The 20,051-nt window shown below is 37.2% G+C and overlaps 1 protein-coding gene across 2 annotated transcripts in view; it reads left to right on the top strand.

The window, feature by feature from the left end:
• The window catches only part of CLIC2 (chloride intracellular channel 2), a 29,568-nt gene that overhangs the window by 3,845 nt on the left and 5,672 nt on the right, over positions 1-20,051 (top strand). The window contains exons 2-3 of one of the 2 annotated variants that reach the window (XM_047847441.1): positions 8,522-8,631; positions 8,757-8,882. In XM_047847441.1, the coding sequence (XP_047703397.1) occupies positions 8,522-8,631; positions 8,757-8,882 (236 nt within the window). The remainder of the gene's footprint in view (positions 1-8,521; positions 8,632-8,756; positions 8,883-20,051) is intronic. The other variant, XM_047847442.1, reaches the window with a different exon arrangement.

The following is a 20,051-nucleotide window of genomic DNA, read 5'->3' as shown; positions in this document are numbered from 1 at the left end:
AACTATCATAAAGACTATCGTAAAAACTGATTAATTTTTAAAATCCAACAAAACCATTAGATGGGAGAAAACAGTGTTTAAGAATTTGGGTTCTGGAGTAGACAGCCCTGGACTTGCTACATGAGAAGAGTATATACACATCAGCTCTTGTCTGGCTGAGTGTACTTGAGCAAATTAGCTTCTCTGAGCCTCAATTTACTCATCTGTAAAACAAGAGTAATAACAGAACCTATATCATGGGATCATCTTCGTGGTGAGTATTAAATAAAACAAATCTGTAAAAGACAGTAGTTGTTGACATAGTAAACATTCAACAAATGTCAGATATTGTAGCTATTATTATTTTTCATGTTTATAAACTTAGATCATAAACACAAGAAGAAAAAGTTGTTTTTGTGGATGACCATATCCTGTCCTTGCCAGCTAAATATACTTAAGAGGTGGTAACTCATCAATCAGGCTAAGGAATTTACATCCTAAAATTTTCTGTGATGGTACTTTAAATCTGCATATTATAAACATGGGGGAAAAACTTCAGTTTTCCTGTAAAACTTGACTGCATTTCCCCCACGTCTCAGTGTTTTGCCTTTCCTTTTGCCAAAGGTGATCCACCCTTCCTGCTGTATCTATTATCAGACTCCATTCTTCTTCCTGCCTCCCACCCATAATCATGCCTGTACGCACTAGTCCCAGTTCTGATTGGATCCTTAGTTTGACTTCCATTACAAAAGAAACACAGCTGCCAACATTGGTTGCCTCTTCCCATAGCTCTTCACTCCCTGACATCACAAAAGAATAACAATAAGCATCATTTCCTCTGTTGCACCCATTTCCCAGGAAAGGAAAATTTGCCAAAAAATTAGGATTATGCCCAGGGTTTCTGGGACCTTAATATTGCTAGAAATGACAGATCAGAGCAGCTGTAAAATGAGGGACCCTTTATTTTCTTCTACAGACTGAGGCAAAAGCGGATAGTAAGCATCAAATAAATATTGAATAAATGAATGATGTAATAGCCATGGCAAATGAAAGAACTAAACTTATTTGGAGATATTTATAGGTGAAACTAACAGGAATTGGTGTTGAATTCAATTTGGAAGTGAAGTGGAAGGATGATTTTCAATTTTCTAATTTGGGCAACTGAGTAGATAATGTCTTATCTGCTATGGCTGCCATAATAAAATATCATACATTGGGTGGCTTAAACAACAGATGTTTATCTTCTCACAGTTATACAGGCTGGATACTCAAGATCAAGGTGCCAGCATGGTCATGTTCTGGTGAGAACTCTCCCTGGCTTATAGATGATTGCTTTCTCAGTGTCCTTGCATGGTGGGCAGAGAAAAATAGGAGGACAGGAGAGAGAGAAAGCTTTCTGGTCTCTTCTTATAAGGGCCTTAATCCCATGAGGACCCCATCCTCATGACCTCATATAATCCTAATTACCTCCCAAAAGCCTTTCTACCAAATACTAGGGTTAGAGTTTCAAAATATGATTCGGGAGTGGATACAATTCAGCCCATAGCAGATGGCAATGTCATTTACAGGATTGGGAGCCCTAAAGAAAGAGCAGGTCAGGGAGTGGAGTAAAGAAAAAGGGAGGAATTCAGGTTGGGACATGTTGATATTGAGGTATCTAAAACCTGGATTTCCCATGATGACACTGCATCAGCTATAGCTCTCTCAAGAAGTGGCTAGTTTTTTTTTAATTTTTTAAATGTTTCCTTATTTTTTTATTTTAATGTTTATTTATTTCTGAGAGAGAGACAGAGTGTGAGCGGGCAAAGGGCAGAGAGAGAGGGAGACACAGAATCCAAACCAGGCTCCAGGCTCTGAGCTGTCGGTACAGAGCCCAACGTGGGGCTTGAACCGGTGAACCGCGAGATCATGACCTGAGCCGGAGTCAAACACCAAACCGACTGAGCCACCCAGGCACCCCAGAATGTTTCTTTATTTTTGAGACAGAAAGAGACAGAGTGTGAGCAGGGCGGGGAGCAGAGAGAGGGAGACACAGAATCCGAAGCAGGCTCCAGGCTCTGAGCTGCCAGCACAGAGCCCAATGTGGGGCTTGAACCCATGAGCCATGAGATCATGACCTGAGCCGAAGTCATACGCTTAACCGACTGAGCCACCTAGGTGCCCCCAAAAGTGGCTACCTTTTCTTCCTCATTCGTCTTGCCACTGAGCCTGGGAATCAGGTAGGTATCTTTTAGGTATCATTGCTTCTCATTCCTGTTTCCAGACCATTCTGCGTCCCCCATCCAGAGAAATACCAGTCATAAAATCAGACTAAACCACCCCTTCTTGTGATAGTAGTCTTCCAAACACCAGGTCACTCTCCCTTATTTCTTGAGGATTTTTAGCTTCTGGACCACTGTCATTCTCTCCAACACTATTCCTATCATAATTCTTGGTGATTTGAATATCTATGCAGATGACCCTTCCAATACTCTGGCCTCTCTGATCCTTGACTTCTCCTCCAGCGATCTTGTTCTTCCCTTTCCATAGCCATATGCTAACTTTTGTCACTGCAACTTCTGCAATGACTGCATAATGTCATTTGTTTGAGGGTATTTTTTCCTACTTTTTGAAATTTTCTATGTTAACACACTTTGAGTTATAATTTACATAAAATAAGATGCACCCACTTTAAGTACACAATCTAATGAGTTTTGACAAATGTATACACACATGCAACTACTACTCCAATCAAAATATAGAATATTTCTATCACTTCAGAAAATTCCTTTGTGTCTCATTTCAGTCAATCTTCCCCACTGTATCCCACTACCACACTGCCAAGAAATCACCAATCTGCCTTCTGCCTAGATAGATTGGTTTGTATTTCCTAGGATTTTCTATAGATTGAATTGTACAGTATGTACTCTTTTATTGTCTGGCTTCTTTCACTCAGCATAATTGTTTTGGGATTTCCCCATATTGTCGTGTGCTTCAATATCTCATCCCTTTTTATTGCTGAACTATTCCATTGCATAGATGTAGCATATTTATCTGTCTACCTACTGAAAGATATTTGGGCTGTTTCCAGTTTTTTTAGCTGTGATTAATAAAGTTGCTATAAACATTCATGTACAAGTCTTTCTATGGACATATGCTTTCACTTCTTTTGTGTAAATACCTACAATTAGAATTAATGGATCATATGGTAGGTACATTTTAAACTTTGACAAGCTCTTTATAAACCACTTGCACCATTTTACACTCCTAACAAGAGTGTATCCATTCCAGTTGTTCCACATTCCTATGCCCTTCAAATTTCAGCTATTCCCGTGTGTGTGCAGTGGCATCTTGTTGTGGTTTTCATTTTCATTTCCCTGTTAACGAGTGATGTTGAGCATCTTTTCATGTCTTTATTTACCATATGTATCTCTTTCATAGAGTGTTTAAATCGCTTGCCCATTTTTAAGTTGGACAGTTTGTTATTGAGTTTTAAGAGTTTTTTATTCATATATTTTATTAACATTTTTCATTTTCTTAACGGTTCTTTTGAAAACCAGATTTTGTTTTCATGTAGCTCAATTTATTGAATTTGTCTTTCCTCTACCTCACTTTCTGAATCCCAGCTATATTGACCCTCTTTTGGTTCCTTATAATGCCATGCTCAAGCATATTGCAAGGCCTTTGGATATACTATTTGCTGTTTAGAATGGCTCCTTCATGCTTATTCTCGCACTTAACTCTTAATTATTCTTTGAACTCAGTTCAAATGCCAGTTCCTCAGAAAGACTTTCTCTGCCAGACCCCATATAGATTATTTCTCTGTTACACACGCTCATAACATGCACATCCTTCCTTCAAATAATTTATATCAGTTTAAAACTAAGAGTTAATTGGGGTACCTGGGTAGCTTAGTCGGTTAAGTGTGTGAATTCGGCTCAGGTCATAATCAAGGGTTCGTGAGTTTGGTTCCGACATCAGGCTCTGTGCTGACAGCTCAGAGCCTGGAACCTGCTTAGGATTCTGTGTCTCCCTGTCTCTCCCCCTCCAACGCTCATGCTCTGTCTCTGTCTCTCAAAAACGAATAAACGTAAAAAAAATTTAAAAAACTAAGAGTTAATTTGGGGGTTATTTTTATTATTTTTATTTTTTTACATTTATTTACTTTTGAGAGACAGAGAACAAGTGGGGGAGGGGCAGAGAGAGAAGGAGACACAGAATCCAAAGCAGGTTCCAGGCTCCTAGCTGTCAGGACAGAGCCCGACGCGGGGCTCAAACCCACAAACCGTGAGATCATGACCTAAGCTGAAGTCGGACGCTCAACCGACTGAGCCACCCAGGCACCCCAGGGCTATAGATATATAGATATATAAATATATAGATATATAGATATATAGATATGGACTGTTATATATATATATATATATATATATATATATATGGACTATGTTAAATATTTACTGGGAGACTGAATGGATAAGTGAAGAATGGAGGGACCACAGATAAACTCAAGTTTACATAAAATTTCAAAGCAGAAAAATGTGTTGTTTTCAGTGAACAAAAGATGGCTTTTCATTTTTTTCACCATTATTTTTCTTACTATTGAAGTATAGTTGACATAAAATGTTATATTAGTTTCAGGTAAGTAACATGTTGATTTGACAATTGTATACATTACTCAGTGTTCATCGTGGTAGGTGTAGTCAACATCTGTCACCAAACAACATTATTACAATATGATTGACTATATTTCCTATGGTGGGCTTTACATCTCCATGGCTTATTTATTTTATAACTGGAAGTTTATACCTCTTAATTTCCTTTGTCTACTTTGCCCACTTCCACTCACCTCCCCTTTGGCAGTTTGTTCTTTATATCTAGAGATCGGGCTTGTTTGAGGGGGTTGTTTGTCTGCTTGCTTGCTCGTTTTGTGTTTTAGATTCTACATATAAGTGAAATCATATGGTTCTTGTCTTACTCTGCCTGACTTATTACACTTAGCATAATGCCCTCTGGGTCCATATATGTTATCACAAATGGCAAGATCTCATTCTTTTTTATGCCCAAGTAATAGTCCTTTCATCTATTACTAAACACTTGGGTTGCTTCCGTATTTTAGCTATTATAAATAGTGCTGCAATAAACACAGGGTGCATATATATTTTCAAATTAGTGTTTTCTTTTTCTTTGGGTAAGTACCCAATACTGGAATTACTGGATCATATGGTATTTCTATTTCTAATTTTTTGAGGAACCTCCATTCTGTTTTCCACAGTGCTTGGAGCAATTTACATTCCCACCAAAGGTACACAAGTGTTCCCTTTTCTCCAACACTTGTTATTTCTTATCTTTTTGACACTAGCCATTCTGATTTCTATGAGGTGATATCTCATTGTGGGTTTGATTTACATTTCCCTAATGATTGGTGATATTGAGCATCTTTTCATTTCTCTATTGGCTATCTGTATGTCTTCTTTGGAGAAATGTTTATTCAGGTCTTCATTTTTAATTAGATTATTTTTTATTTTTTGGTGTATAAGTTCTTTTTTTTAGTGTTTATTTATTTTTGAGAGAGAGGGAGACAGAGTGCAAGTTGGGGAGGGACAGAGAGAGATGGAGGCAGAATCCAAAGTAAGCTCCAGGATCGGAGCTGTCAACACAGAGCCCAACGTGGGGACTCAAATTCATGAACCATGAGATCAAGACCTGAGCTGAAGTCAGATGCTTAACCGAAGGGGCCACCCAGGCACCCCAGCAGTTCTTAACATATTTGGGATATTACCCCCCCCAATCAGATGTATTATTTGAAAATATATTCTCTCATTCAGGAGGTTGCCTTTTTGTTTTGTTAAAAGTTTCTTTTGCAGTGCAAAAGCTTTTCATTTTGGTGTAGTCCCAATAGCTTATTTTTGCTTGTTTACCTTGCTTCAGGAGACATAGCCATAAATATGTTGCTAAAGCTGATGTCCAAAAGATTGCTGCCTATGTTTTCCTTTAGGAATTTTATGGTTTCAGATCCTATATTTGGGACTTTAATCCATTTTGAATTCATTTTTGTGTGTGGTGTAAAAAAAAAAGCCAGTGGTCCAATTTCATTCTTATACATGTAGCTGTCAAGTTTTCCCAGTACCATTTATTGAAAAGACTGTCTTATCCCCATTGATTATTATTGCCTCCTTTGTCATAGGTTAATTAACCATATAATCATGGATTTATTTCTCAGCTATCTTGTTCCATTGATCTATGTGTCTATTCTTGTGCCAGTACCATACTGTTTTGATTATTATAGCTTCGTAGTATAGTTTGAAATCAGTGAGCATGATACCTGTGGCTTTGTTCTTTCTCAAGATTACTTTGGCTATTCAGGGTCTTTTGTGATTCTATACGAATTTTTACAACTATTCCAGTTCTGCAAAAAATGCCATCAGCATTTGATAGAGATTGCATTGAATCTGTAGATGGTTTTGTGTACTATGGACATTTTAACAAAATTTAACTATATTAATTCTACCAATCTATGAGCACAATATATCTTTCTATTTGTTTGTGTCATCTTTAATTTCTTTCATCAGTGTCTTATAGATTTCAGAGTATAGGTCATTCACCTCCTTGGTAAAATTTATTCCTAGGTATTTTATTCTTGTTAATGTAATTGTAAATGGGATTGTTTTCTTAATTTCTCTTTCTGCTACTACATTATTGGTGTTTAGAAATGCAACAGATTTCTGTATATTAATTTTGTATCCTGGGTCTTTACTGAATTCATTTATTAGTTCTAATAGTTTGTGTGTGTGTGTGTGTGTGTGTGTAGTCTTTAGGGTTTTCTACATAGAGTATTATGTCATCTGCAAATAGTGACATTTTTACTTCTTCTTTATCAATTTGGATGCCTTTTATTTTTTTTTGTTGTCTGATTACTGCAGCTAGGACTTCCAGTAGTATGTTGAATAAAAGTGTTGAGACTGGACATCCTTGTCTTATTCCTGATCTTAGAGGAAAAGCTTTCAATTTTTCACCAGTGAATATGATGTTAGCTGTGGAGTGTTCATATGTTTCATTATTATGTTGAGATATATTCCCTCCAAATCAATTTTATTGAGAGTTTTTATCATGGATGGATGTTGTATTTTGTCAAATGGTTTTTCTGCATCTATTGAGATAGTCATATGGTTTTAATCCTTTTTTTTTTGGTTAATATCCTGTATCACATTGATTGATTTTTGAATTTTAAACCATCCTTGCATCTTTGGAATAAATTCCACCTGATCTTGGTGAAGTATAATTTTAATGTATTGTTAAATGCTATTTGCTAACATTTTGTTGAGGATTTTTGCATCTATGTTTATCGGGGATATTGACCTGTAGTTTTCTGTTTCTATAGCGTCTTTGTGTGGTTTTGGCATCAGGGTAATGCTGGGCAAAAGATGGATCTTTAAATGGATGGTGTTAAAACAACTATTAACTGGGGCGCCTGGGTGACTCAGTTGGTTAAGGGACCGTCTTTGGCTCAGGTCATGATCTCACAGTTTGTGAATGAGCTCCACGTCGGGCTCTGTGCTGACAGCTCGGAGCCTGGAGCCTGCTTCGGATTCTGTGTCTTCCCCTCTCTCTACCCCTCCCCTGCTCATGCTCTGTGTCTCTCAATAATAAATAAATGTTAAAAAAAATTTTAACTATTATCTATTTGTAAAAAAAACAAATTGAATACATAGGCTAAAGTCCCAATATAACTCTGCCAAAATAAATTCCAAATCGATGTAACAAATGCCAAAAATGAAACCATGAAGGTACTAAAAGAAAACATAAGAGAACATCTTTATAATAAAACAAAATAAGAAAGGTGGGATATTCTTTGTAATCTTTATGTATATAATAGTCATGTAAGCAGATCAGAAAAACTAGACTGCATAGAGGAAAAAAGTAATAGATTTTATGTAAAATCTAAATTTCACATAGGCCATGTTTTAAAATACATGTAATGTGTATCAAAAAGTGTTAATATATTCAGTATGTAAATAAATTTTTCAAATCAATAAGGAAAATGTCATCAACTTAATAGAAAAAAATGTAAGATTGTCGTGAACAAACACTTCACAAAATAAGGCAATCAAATGGGCAATAAACATATGGAAAATGTCTCTCAAGAAGGAAATTTGGCAGGATCTATTAAAACGGAAAATGCACTTAGTCTTTTTTCAACATTCTCATTTTAAGTATTAATTCTAAAGATATAATCTCAGCAGTGGAACAAATTATATGCCCCAAAATATTTGCTGCTGAAATATTTAGGATAGCAAAAATTTTGGAATATCTGAAATGCCCATCAACAGGAAATGGTTATATTATATATATTCTGGTAATATATAAAACAAACTATTATTATTATGTACTAATCAGACTTGTCATTTTAAATACAATAAACTTATTTGATTCATTATCTGTCTGCCCACAGATAATAGAATCCATGAGATTAAGGTTATCTCTAGCAACTGGTTCATTTCCCAGTAGGCACTCAATACATACTGAGCAAATGAATGAATGAGACCTTCCTTTATCTTAACAGGCAGGAAGTGATGGGGAGAGTATTGGAAACTGTCCCTTTTGCCAACGCCTTTTTATGATCCTCTGGCTTAAAGGAGTTAAATTCAATGTAACTACTGTTGACATGACCAGGTAAGAGAAATCAGGACATGTTTCATTCTGGAGCGTGAAATTGGTAGACACCAATATAATGTTTGTGTTTGTATAATGTGTACTATATCTAAAGGCTTAACTCTACTTATTTTCAATAATTATAGAAAGCCTGAAGAGCTGAAAGACTTAGCCCCAGGCACCAATCCTCCCTTCCTGGTGTATAACAAGGAGTTGAAAACAGACTTCATTAAAATTGAGGAGTTTCTAGAGCAGACACTGGCTCCTCCAAGGTACAGCATTCTACAGGATATTATTGTTGAGAAAATCTATTGTATTGCCCTATTTATTGCAGATTGAGAATTCTTCTAGACATCTTTTTTTCACTGTTGGCCTCTCTTTTGCTATTTTTCTAGCAAAGTTTTCAAAGATCCCCTTGATTATATATGACTACACACCTTTACTACAGAATTACTTATTTAATATATGTAAAGGTATTAAAACTTTCTGAGTTGTAAGCAGTCTATAAGGAAAGGGCAAAAGATAGATTTAGAAACCTTGGGAAGGCAGGGAATTTCAGCCATAATGAAGTTTGGGAGAATTTATACTGATAGAAATTCGACTTGTTTTATTGTAGAGCCCTCACAAGATCTTCAGTTTTGAAACAGCTTTTGATTCGGTATGATCTCTAAGCTCTGCAGGTTGAGAAATATTATGTCTACTAAGCATAAACTTCCCCCCTTCAACTTTAAATACACAGATATTAGATTTAACATTTCAAAGTACTTTTATATTCCTTATGCTATCTGTGCCTTTTATTCACATGACTTATTCATTCCATAACTGGAAGTCTATATCCTCCATTTCTCTTCACCCATTTTCACACATCCTCCACCCCTTTAACCTCTGGCAACCAGTGGTTTATGCTATGTATTTATGGGTCTGTTTCTGGAGGCATCACAATTACAGACTTCAAGTTATATTACAAAGCTGTAGTGATCAAGACAGTATGGTAGTGGCACAAAAATAGACACATAGATCAATAGAACAGAATAGAAAACCCAGAAATGAACCCACAACTGTATGGTCAATTAATCTTTGACAAAGCAGAAAAGAATATCCAATGGGAAAAAGATAGTGTCTTCAACAAATGGTGTTAGGAAAACTGGACAGCAACAAGCAAAAGAATGAAATTGGACCCTTTTCTTACACTGTACACAAAAGTAAATTCAAAGTGGATTAAGGAAGGCACTTGTGATGAGCACTGGGTATTATAGGTAAGTGATGAATCACTAAATTTCTACACCTGAAATCAATTTTACCATATATGTTAACTAACTAGAATTTAAATAAAAACTTGAAAAAAAAAGACAGTAGTGATGGTTGCACAACACAGTGAATGTAATTAATGTCACTGAATTGTAAACATAAAAAATGCTTAAAATGGCAGATTTTATATATTTTTTCCACAATAAAAAAATTTTTTTAAAAATGCATTAAAGACCTAAATGTGACACAGGAAACTATCAAAATCCTAGAGGAGAACACAGGCAGCAACTTCTCTGATATTGGCCATAGCAACTTCTTACTAGATATGTCTCCTGAGATAAGGAAAACAAAGCAAAAATAAGCTGTTGGGACTTAATCAAAATATAAAACTTCTGCACAGTGAAGGAAGCAATCAACAAAACTAAAAGGCAACCTGTGGGATGGGAGAAGATATTTGCAAATGACATATCTGATAAAGGATTAGTGTCTTAAATATATAAAGAACTTATAAAACTGAACACCCAAAAACAAAATAATCCAGTTTAAAAAGGGCAGAAGAAGGGCACCTGGATGGCTCAGTCAGTTAGGCATCTCTTAGTTTTGCCTCAGGTCATGATCTTGGAGCTTCATGGGTTCAAGCCTCGCATTAGGCTCTGTACTGGCAGTGCAGAGCCTGTTTGGGATTCTCTCTCTTTCCCTCTTTCTCTGTCCTTCCCCCACTTGCACTGTCTCTGTCTCTCTCAAAATAAATAAATAAACTTTTTTAATGGGCAGAATATGTGAATTAATATTTTTCCAAAGAAGACATCCACATGGCCAACAGACACATGAAAAGATGCTCAACATCACTCACCATCAGGGAAATGCAAATCAAGACTACAATGAGATATCACCTCACACCTGTCAGAGTGGCTAAAATCAACAACACAAGAAACAAGTGTTGTTGAGGATATGCAGAAAAAGGAACTCTCTTGTACTGTTCGTGGGAATGTAAACTAGTGCAGTTTGTGGAAAACAGTATGGAGGTTCCTCAAAAAACTAAAAATAGAACTACCCTATGACCCAGTAACTGTACTACTGGGTATTTATGCAAAGAATACAAAAATACTGGTGTGCCTGGGCAGCTCAGTCAGTTAAGCATTCAGCTCTTGATTTTAGCTCAGGTCATGATCTCACAGTTCATCGAGCCCCTAGTTGGGCTCTGTGCTGATGACACAGAGCCTGCTTGATATTCTCTCTCTCTCTCTCTCTCTCTCTCTCTTTCTTCCTGTGTGTGTGTGTGTGTGCCCCTCTCCAGCTCACACATGGTTTCTCTCTGTCTCAAAAGAAATAAACATTTTTTTAAAAAGAATACAAAAATACTAATTCAAAGGGATACCTGCACCCCAATGTTTATAGCAGCATTACTTATAATGCCCACATTATGGAAATAGCCCAAGTTTCCATGGATTTATGAATGGATTAAGAAGATGTGTGAGGCGCCTGGGTGGCTCAGTGAGTTGAGCATCCAACTCTTGATTTCCGCTCAGATCATGATCCCATGGTTATGGGATGGAAACCCATGTTGGGCTCCATGTTGAACATGGAGGCTGCTTAAGATTCTCTCTCTCTCTCTCTCTCTCTCTCTGTCTCCCTCTGCCCCTCTCCCCTGCTCGCTCTCTCTCCCTCTCTCTCTATTTTTTTTTAAATTTTTTTTTCAACGTTTATTTATTTTTGGGGGGACAGAGAGAGACAGAGCATGAATGGGGGAGGGGCAGAGAGAGAGGGAGACACAGAATCGGAAACAGGCTCCAGGCTCTGAGCCATCAGCCCAGAGCCTGACGCGGGGCTCGAACTCACGGACCGCGAGATCGTGACCTAGCTGAAGTCGGACGCTTAACCGACTGCGCCACCCAGGTGCCCCTCTCCCTCTCTCTCTAAAATAAAAAAGAAGATGTGGTATATATATGGTGTATGGAATATTACTCAGCCAAGAAAGAGGATTTAAGATGGCAGAGTAATAAAGGGACCCTGGGCTTGTCTTGTCCCTTGAATACAGCTAGATCAACATCAAATCATTTTGCACACCTAAGAAATCAATCTGAGGATTAAGAGAACAATCTGCATAATTTGAGGGAGAGAACATGGCAGGTTTCTTTTAACAAACAAATCAAAGCACACCTAGTTAAAGGTCCAAACACTCCCCATTTAAAGCAAGAAGGAACTCTGCAGAGGACTGACAGACAATTTACAGCAGCAGAGGCCACATAGCATATACCAGAAACACTTCCTGAAGTGCCAGGCCCTGGACATTGTATAAGCCCTTCTTACTATAGCATTACTCTCAAGAACATGAAACATAACAAGCTTTCATACACACAAAAGACAGAAACCTAGATAAAATTACAAGATAGATTAATTCTCCCCCCCAAAAAAGATCAAGAAGCAACCACAGTCAAGGATTTACTCAAAATAGATATAAATAATATATCTGAACAAGAATTTAGAAAAACAGTCATAAGAATAGTAGATGGGCTTGAAAAAAATCACAGAATATACCAGAGAAACCCTTGATGCAGAGAAAAAAAGACCTAAAAATTAGGCCAAAATAAAAAAAAATGCTATGAGATGTAAAACTGAGCGGATGTAATCACAACAAGGACGGAAGAAGTAAATGAATGAATAGGTTATACAGAATATAAAATTATGGAAAATGATGAGGCTGAAAAGGAGAGAGAAAGAAAACTATTGGATCACAAATATAGACTTAGGGAACTCAGCGATTGTATACAGTGCAATACTATCCATATCATAGGAGTTCCAGAAGAAGAAGAAGGGGGAAAGGGGACACAAGGTTTTATATCTGAGAACCCCTAATCTGGGGGGGAGGGAAACAGGCATTCAAGTCCAAGAAGCACAGAGAACTCCCCTCAAAATCAACAAAAACAGGTCAACACCAAGACATATCATAGTGAAACCTTCAAAATACAAAAACAGATAATTCTGAAAGCAGCTAGAGACAAAATGTCATTAACCTACAAAAGTAGACATATAAGGTTAGAAGCAGATGTGTCCACAGGCCTTCTGGCAGGCCAGAAGGGAGTGGCAAGATATATTCAATGTACTAAACAGAAAAATATGCAGGCAATAATACCTTATCCAGCAAGTCTGCCATTCAGAATAGAAGGAGAGGTACAGAGTTTCCAAGACAAGCAAAAACTAAAGGAGTTTATGAACACTAAACAAGCTCTGCAAGAATTATTAAAAGGAACACTTTGAGCAGGAAAGAGAGACCAAAAGCAACAAAGACTAGAAAAGAACAGAGACAATCTACATGAGTAGCAACTTTCAGGTAATACAATGACACTAAATTCATATCTATCAATAATTACTGTAAGTGTAAATGGACTAAGTGCTCTAATCAAAAGACATAGGGTCAGAATGGATAAAAAAAAGACCCATTGATATGCTGCTTACAAGCGACTCATTTTAGCCCCAAACTCACTTCCAGATTGAAAAAACAATTGAAGATAAATTAAAGAATAATGTATCATATTAATGGACATCAAAAGAAAGCTGGAGTAGCCATACTTACATCAGACAAACTAGATTTAAACAAAAACTGTTATAAGAGATGAATAAAGGCACTATATCATAATAAAGGGGTCTATCCAACAAGATCTAACAACTGTAAATTTTATGCCTCCAACTTGGAACAGCCAAATATATAAATCAATTAATAACAAACCTAAAGAAACTCACTGATGATAATACAATAATACAGGACTTTAACACCCCACTTATATCAATGGACAGATCACCTAAGCAGAAGATCAACAAGGAAACAATAGCTTTGAATGATACACTGGATCAGATGGAATATTACTCAGCCATAAAAAAGAATGAAATCTTGCTATTTGCAACGATGTGTATGGAGCTAGAGAGTACTATGCTAAGCAAAATAAGTCAGTCATAGAAAGACAAACACCATATGATTTCACTCATAGGTGGAATTTAAGAAACAAAACAAATGAGCAGAGGAGAAAAAGAGAGAGAAAGAGAGAGAGAGAGAGGCAAACCAAGAAACAAACTCCTAACTATAGAGAACAAGGTGATGGTTACCAAAAGGGAGGTGGGTGGGCGATGGGTAAAAGAGGCGATGAAGATTTAGGTGTTATCACTCTTTAAATCTGTGCCAATGTGATGGGTATAGTGATATCACATTGATACTTTAAATTGCATTTCCCTGAATAATAGGTGAATTTGAGCATCTTTACATATGTTGATTGATCATTTGGTTTTGTTCTGTGAATCATCTTGTCAAATCCTTCTGATTTTCTGTTGGCTTATGTATCAGTTAGGGTTTGCATTCAATTCTGATAACTAGAGATGAAAAAAGTGGCTTAAATAAATACGGGTTTTATTTTTCTCACATAATGAGCCAAGAATGAGTCATTGTAGGGATGGAATGATGGTTCCATGACTTCACTGGGGACCCAAGCTCTTTCTAATCTCTCTTCTGTGCTATCCTTCAGGTGAGGCTTCCAGTCTCAAAGTTAATTCGTGGTGACAATATGTCCGCTGGAATTCCAGGCAACAGATCTAATTCCCACACAAGAAGAAGGAAAAGGACAAAGAACAAAAGATGCAAGCTAGATTTTTTTAAATGTTTATTTATTTTTGAGAGAGATAGACAGACAGACAGAATGCAAGGAGGGGAGGGGAAGTGATAGAGGAAGACAGAGAATCCGAAGCAGGCTCCAGGCTCCGAGCTGTCAGCACAGAGCCCGATGCAGGGCTCGAACTCACAACCATGAGATCATGACCTGAGCTGAAGTCGGATACTTAACTGACTGAGCCACCCAGGCGCCCCAAAAGGTACAAGCTAGATTTAAGAAGTTTTTGCAGAAGCCACATCAACAATTTGCATTATTTACATTTCATCATCCAAAAATAATTCACATGGTCACATATAAATATAAAGGGGACCTAGGAAATGTAGTTTTTATCCAGGTATATCACCACCCCTAATAAAACAAAAACAAGTTTTAGTTAATGAAAGGAAGGAAAGAAGGAAGAGAAAGAAAGACAGAGAGATAGGTACAGAACTGTGTTATCAGCCATAGTCTGCTTCTTACATGCAACACACTCCCAAGAGATACAACTTCCAAGTTCCATATAGTTACTGCATCCTGCTCAAAGTTCAAGATCTTTGGGTGATGTGCAACATCTCCATTAGATACTAATTGTAGGGTAATTAAATAAATTAAAAGACAAGTTTTCTCCACCAACTCCTTGATGCACTCGATATATCATGGTAGAGCAGGAACTGGATAGCTGGAATAAAAACTTCCATTTTTAAAAGGATAATGATAAAAAGGATAGGATAACACACAGAAATCACCGGTTCATAACAGTTACCATTGTTAGAGAAACAGCTGAAAGACGTTCTAGGTATTGGCATTACAAACAATGCTAAAATGTACTTTCTTTTTACAAAGCCCTCCAGAGTGATTATTTTGCTAGATATGGAAGTCCTTCCATATAAACTTCATATAAAAATTTAAAACCTGTTAGATACCCACATCAATGAAAATGAGGGAGTATGGAACTCTAAAAATCTATCCCTCCATGAAAGCAATGAATAGCTTGGGGGGAAAAACCGTCAGAATCAGCTTTTCCAGAACTCTGGAATCTAACAAAAAATTTACAACACTGAAAGAAATATTAATAAAGAAAAAAAAGCTGAATTTTAGTAAAAGAGCCTTGTGGCATTTTAGATTATCTTGTTACCATATTCCACTCCCCAGTCTTGAGCAGCCTTAAAGATAGTAGTCCACATTGTAGGTGCAGGATACTGGTATCAGAAGACATGATATGGGCTTTATTCTCAAAAATTGTGGTTATGTGGCTTGGCCTAGTAGCACCCTGAAGGATTGGCTTGAGGGTTCGTGTTTTTTCACCTACCCTGGAGCTTTCCCAGGGTTGAGGCAGGCTCTTTGGTGGCATTCATGGAAGGCATTTAAAGGCACATGTATTAGCCATTGCCACATGGGGAAAGGAATAGCACTTGAGGAAAGCAATAGACAAACTGAAAAGCCTGGGAAGAAATAGGCTGGATGTTTGGAGGATACGTAGGGGAATATGGGCTTTAAAAAAGCTTTCATGGGGCGCCTGGGTGGCTCAGTCGGTTAGGCGGCCGACTTCGGCTCAGGTCATGATCTCGCGGTCCGTGAGTTCGAGCCCCGCGTCGGGCTCTGTGCTGACAGCTCAGAGCCTGGAGCCTGTTTCAGATTCTGTGTCTCCCTCTCTCTGACCCTCCCCCGTTCATGCTCTGTCTCTCTCTGTCTCAAAAATAAATAAACATTAAAAAAAAAAAAAAATTAAAAAAAAAAAAATTTAAAAAAGCTTTCATGCATTCTAAGGACTCTAGAAGCCCACGCACATGTCCAGGTTTAGGCCTATGCTCAGAAAAGACCTGAGAAGACCCTAAGCTCTTACTTCTGACTTCAGGCACCATGCAAGCAGAAATTGAAGGCTAGGGGCACCTAGGTGGCTCAGTCGGTTAAACATCCAACCTCGGCTCAGGTCATGATCTCGCGGTTTGTGACTTAAAGTCCCACATTGGGCTCTGTGCTGATAGCTCAGAGCCTGGAGCCTGCTTCCGATTCTGTGTCTCCCTCTCTCTGCCTCTCCCCTGCTTGTGCTCGCTCTTTCTCTCTCTCTCAAAAGTAAATACACATTGAAAAAAAAAGAAATTGAAGGTTAAGCTGTAAACTGCATACATAAGCATTGAAGGAGAGCCTCAACTCAGAGAAAGACTGCAAACACTGGGATACATTTTCTTTCTTGGTTTGTTTGCTTGGTTGGTTGGTTTGGTTCCAGGAGAATAACAAAATATCCATTAAATCAATAACCAACCAAAGATAATGGGAAAAATATTTCAGTAGCCCCAAACAACAAAAAACACAGAGCTTAAAAAATTACTTCAGAAAATTTACTAAACAAACAATACTCATAATAAGCAGCAACACAAACCCCAAGGAATGGAAGGATCTGATTTTCAGAGTTTCTACCTTATAATATTTGAGCGTCCAGTTTTCAAGAAAAAAATATAATTCATGTCAAGAAACAAGAAAGTATGGCCCATTCACAGGATAAAAAAGAAATTAATAGAATCTGTTCCTGAGAAAATCCAGATATGTGATTCAATAGACAAAGACTTTACATCAACTGTCTTAAATATGTTTAGAATGCTAAAGAAAGCCATAAACAAGGAACTAAAGGAAACCACAGAGAGCATCCTCAGCATAGAGAGAACAGAAATAAAAAGAAACTGTAAAAAGGAACCAAATAGAAAATCTGGAGTTGAAAAGTACAATTACTAAAATGAACAATTCACTACAGGGTTTCAACAGCAGATTTAAACATATAAAAGAGGTAATAAGCAAAAGTGAGCATAAATTGATTGAGATTATCCAGTCTGAGTAAAAGGAAGAAAATGAACAGAATCTAACAGACCAGTGGAATACCATCAAATGTACCAAGATACACATAATAGGAGTCCCAGAATGAGACAACAGAGATAAAGATGCAGAAGAATGTTTGAAGTAATATTGGCTGAAAGTTTCCCAAATTTAATTAAATACATTTATCTATACATCCAAGGAGGTCAATGAATTCCAAGTGGAAAAGAGACAAAGATATCAACACCAGGATACATTATAATCAAATTATCTAAAGCCAAAGCCAAAGATAGAATCTTGAAAGAAGCAAGAGAGGGGCGCCTGGGTGGCGCAGTCGGTTAAGCGTCCGACCTCAGCCAGGTCACGATCTCGCGGTCTGTGAGTTCGAGCCCCGCGTCGGGCTCTGGGCTGATGGCTCAGAGCCTGGAGCCTGTTTCCGATACTGTGTCTCCCTCTCTCTCTGCCCCTCCCCCGTTCATGCTCTGTCTCTCTCTGTCCCAAAAATAAATAAATGTTGAAAAAAAATTTAAAAAAAAAAAAAAAAAAGAAAGAAGCAAGAGAAAAATGACTCATCATGTAGAAGAGATATTCAGTAAGATTAACAGATGATTCTCCATCAGAAACCATGGAGACCAGAAGGCAGAGAGATGACATATTAAGTGCTGAAAGAAAAAAAATCAACCAAGAATTCCATATCTGGCAAAACTATCCTTCAAAAATGAAAGAGAAGTTAAAACATTCCACATGAACAAAAACAGGAATTTTGTTGCTAGTAGACCTATTCTACAAAAAATGATACAGGGAGTCCTTCAGGCATAAATGAGAGGCCACTAGACAGTAAATTAAGGTCATGTGAAGAATAAAGAGCACCAGTAAAAGAGGGAAGCCATACTCATCTCAATGCAAAAAAAAAAAAAAAGGACAAAATCTGACCCCATTTCATGATAATACTCAACAAACTAGGAACAAAAGGGAAATTCCTCAACCTGACAAAAAGCATCTAATACCCACACATAACATCATACTTAATGGTAAGGGATTGAAAACTTTCCCCTTAGGATTAGGAACAACACAGGGGTACCATATCTGATACTTCTGTTTAACACTGCATTGGAAGTTTTAACCAGAGCGGTTATGAAAAAAAATAAATAAAAAGTATTCAAAGTGGAAAGGAAGAAGTAAAACTATCTCTATTTGCAGATGGCATAATCTTTCACACAGAAAATCCTTTAAAATCCACTAAAAAACTACTAGAACTCATACATGATTTAAGTACAATTGAAATATACAGATCAATATACAAAAATCAATTTTATTTATTTACACTACCAATGAATAATCCAAAAAGTAAATTTAAAAAACAATTCCATTTTCAACAGTATAAGAAATAACAAAATACTTCGGAATAAACTTAATAAAGACTTCTCTGCTGAAAATCACAAACCATTGCTGAAAGAAGACCTAAAAAATGGAAAGACATGTATATTAGTTTCTTAGGGCTGCCACAACTAAGTGCCATAAATTGAGTGGTTTAAAACAACAGAAATTTGTCTTATAGTTCTGAAGGCCAGAAGTATGAAGTCAAAGAATCAGCAGGGCCATGCTCCCTCTGAAACCTTTAGGAGAAAGATCCTTCCTTGCCTCTTCTTAGTTTCCAGTGGCTTTCCAGCAATCACTGGTGTTCTTTGACTTGTGGATCCATAATTCCAATCCTCCATCTTCACATGGCATTTTCCCCATTCCTCTGTCTTTTGAAAAGATATATTTTTTAAGAACACTGGTAATTTGGATTAATGGGCCCACCTTACTCCAGTGTGGCCTTGTCTTAACTAATTACATATGTAACAATCATATTTCAAAATAAGGTTACATTAGTAAGTACTGGAGTTTAGGGCGCCTGGGTCGCTCAATTGGTTAAGCGTCCGACTTCAGCTCAGGTCGTGATCTCGCGGTTCGTGAGTTCAAGCCCCATGTTGGGCTCTGTGCTGACAGCTCGGAGCCTGGAACCTGCTTCGAATTCAGATTCTGTGTCTCCCTCTCTGTCTGCCCCTCCCCTGCTCGCACTCTGTCTCTCTCTCTCTCAAAAATAAATGAACATAGAAATTAAAATTAAAAAAGAAAGTACTGGAGTTTATGACTCCAATATATCTTTTTGGGGGGACACAATTCAACCCATACAAACATCCAATGTTTGTGGACTAGAAGACTTAATTTTATTGATAGAAATATTCCCCCAAAAGATCTACTAATTCAATGCAACCACAATAAATATTCTAATGGTGTTTTTGCAGAAATAAAAAAACCAATGCTCAAATTCATATGGAATTGCAAGAGACCACAAATAGCCAAAATAGTCTTGATAAAGACAAAGTTGGAGGACTCATACTTCCTGATTTCAAAACTTACTACAAACCTACCATAATCACAATGGTGCAATGCTTGCATAAGAATAGACTTATAAGTCAATAGTGGAGAAATGAGAGTCCAGAAATAAGCCCATACATCAAAGGTCAATTGATTTTCAAGAGTGCCAAAACCATTCAATGACGAAAGAATAGTCTCCCCCACAAATCATTCTGGGAAAACTAGATATTCACATGCAAGAGAAAAAAGTTAGACCCTTACCTCATACCATAAACAAAAATTAACTCAAAGCACATCAAAGACCTAGACATATGGGCTGAAACTATAAAACTCCTAGAAGAAAACATATGGGTAAATCTTCAGGACATTGTATTTGGCAATAGA

This window comes from Prionailurus viverrinus, unplaced genomic scaffold, assembly GCF_022837055.1.
Source record: "Prionailurus viverrinus isolate Anna unplaced genomic scaffold, UM_Priviv_1.0 scaffold_49, whole genome shotgun sequence".
NCBI lineage: Eukaryota > Metazoa > Chordata > Mammalia > Carnivora > Felidae > Prionailurus > Prionailurus viverrinus.
Note: the sequence above shows the minus strand (reverse complement) of the source record. Positions and strands in the feature narration are given on the sequence as shown.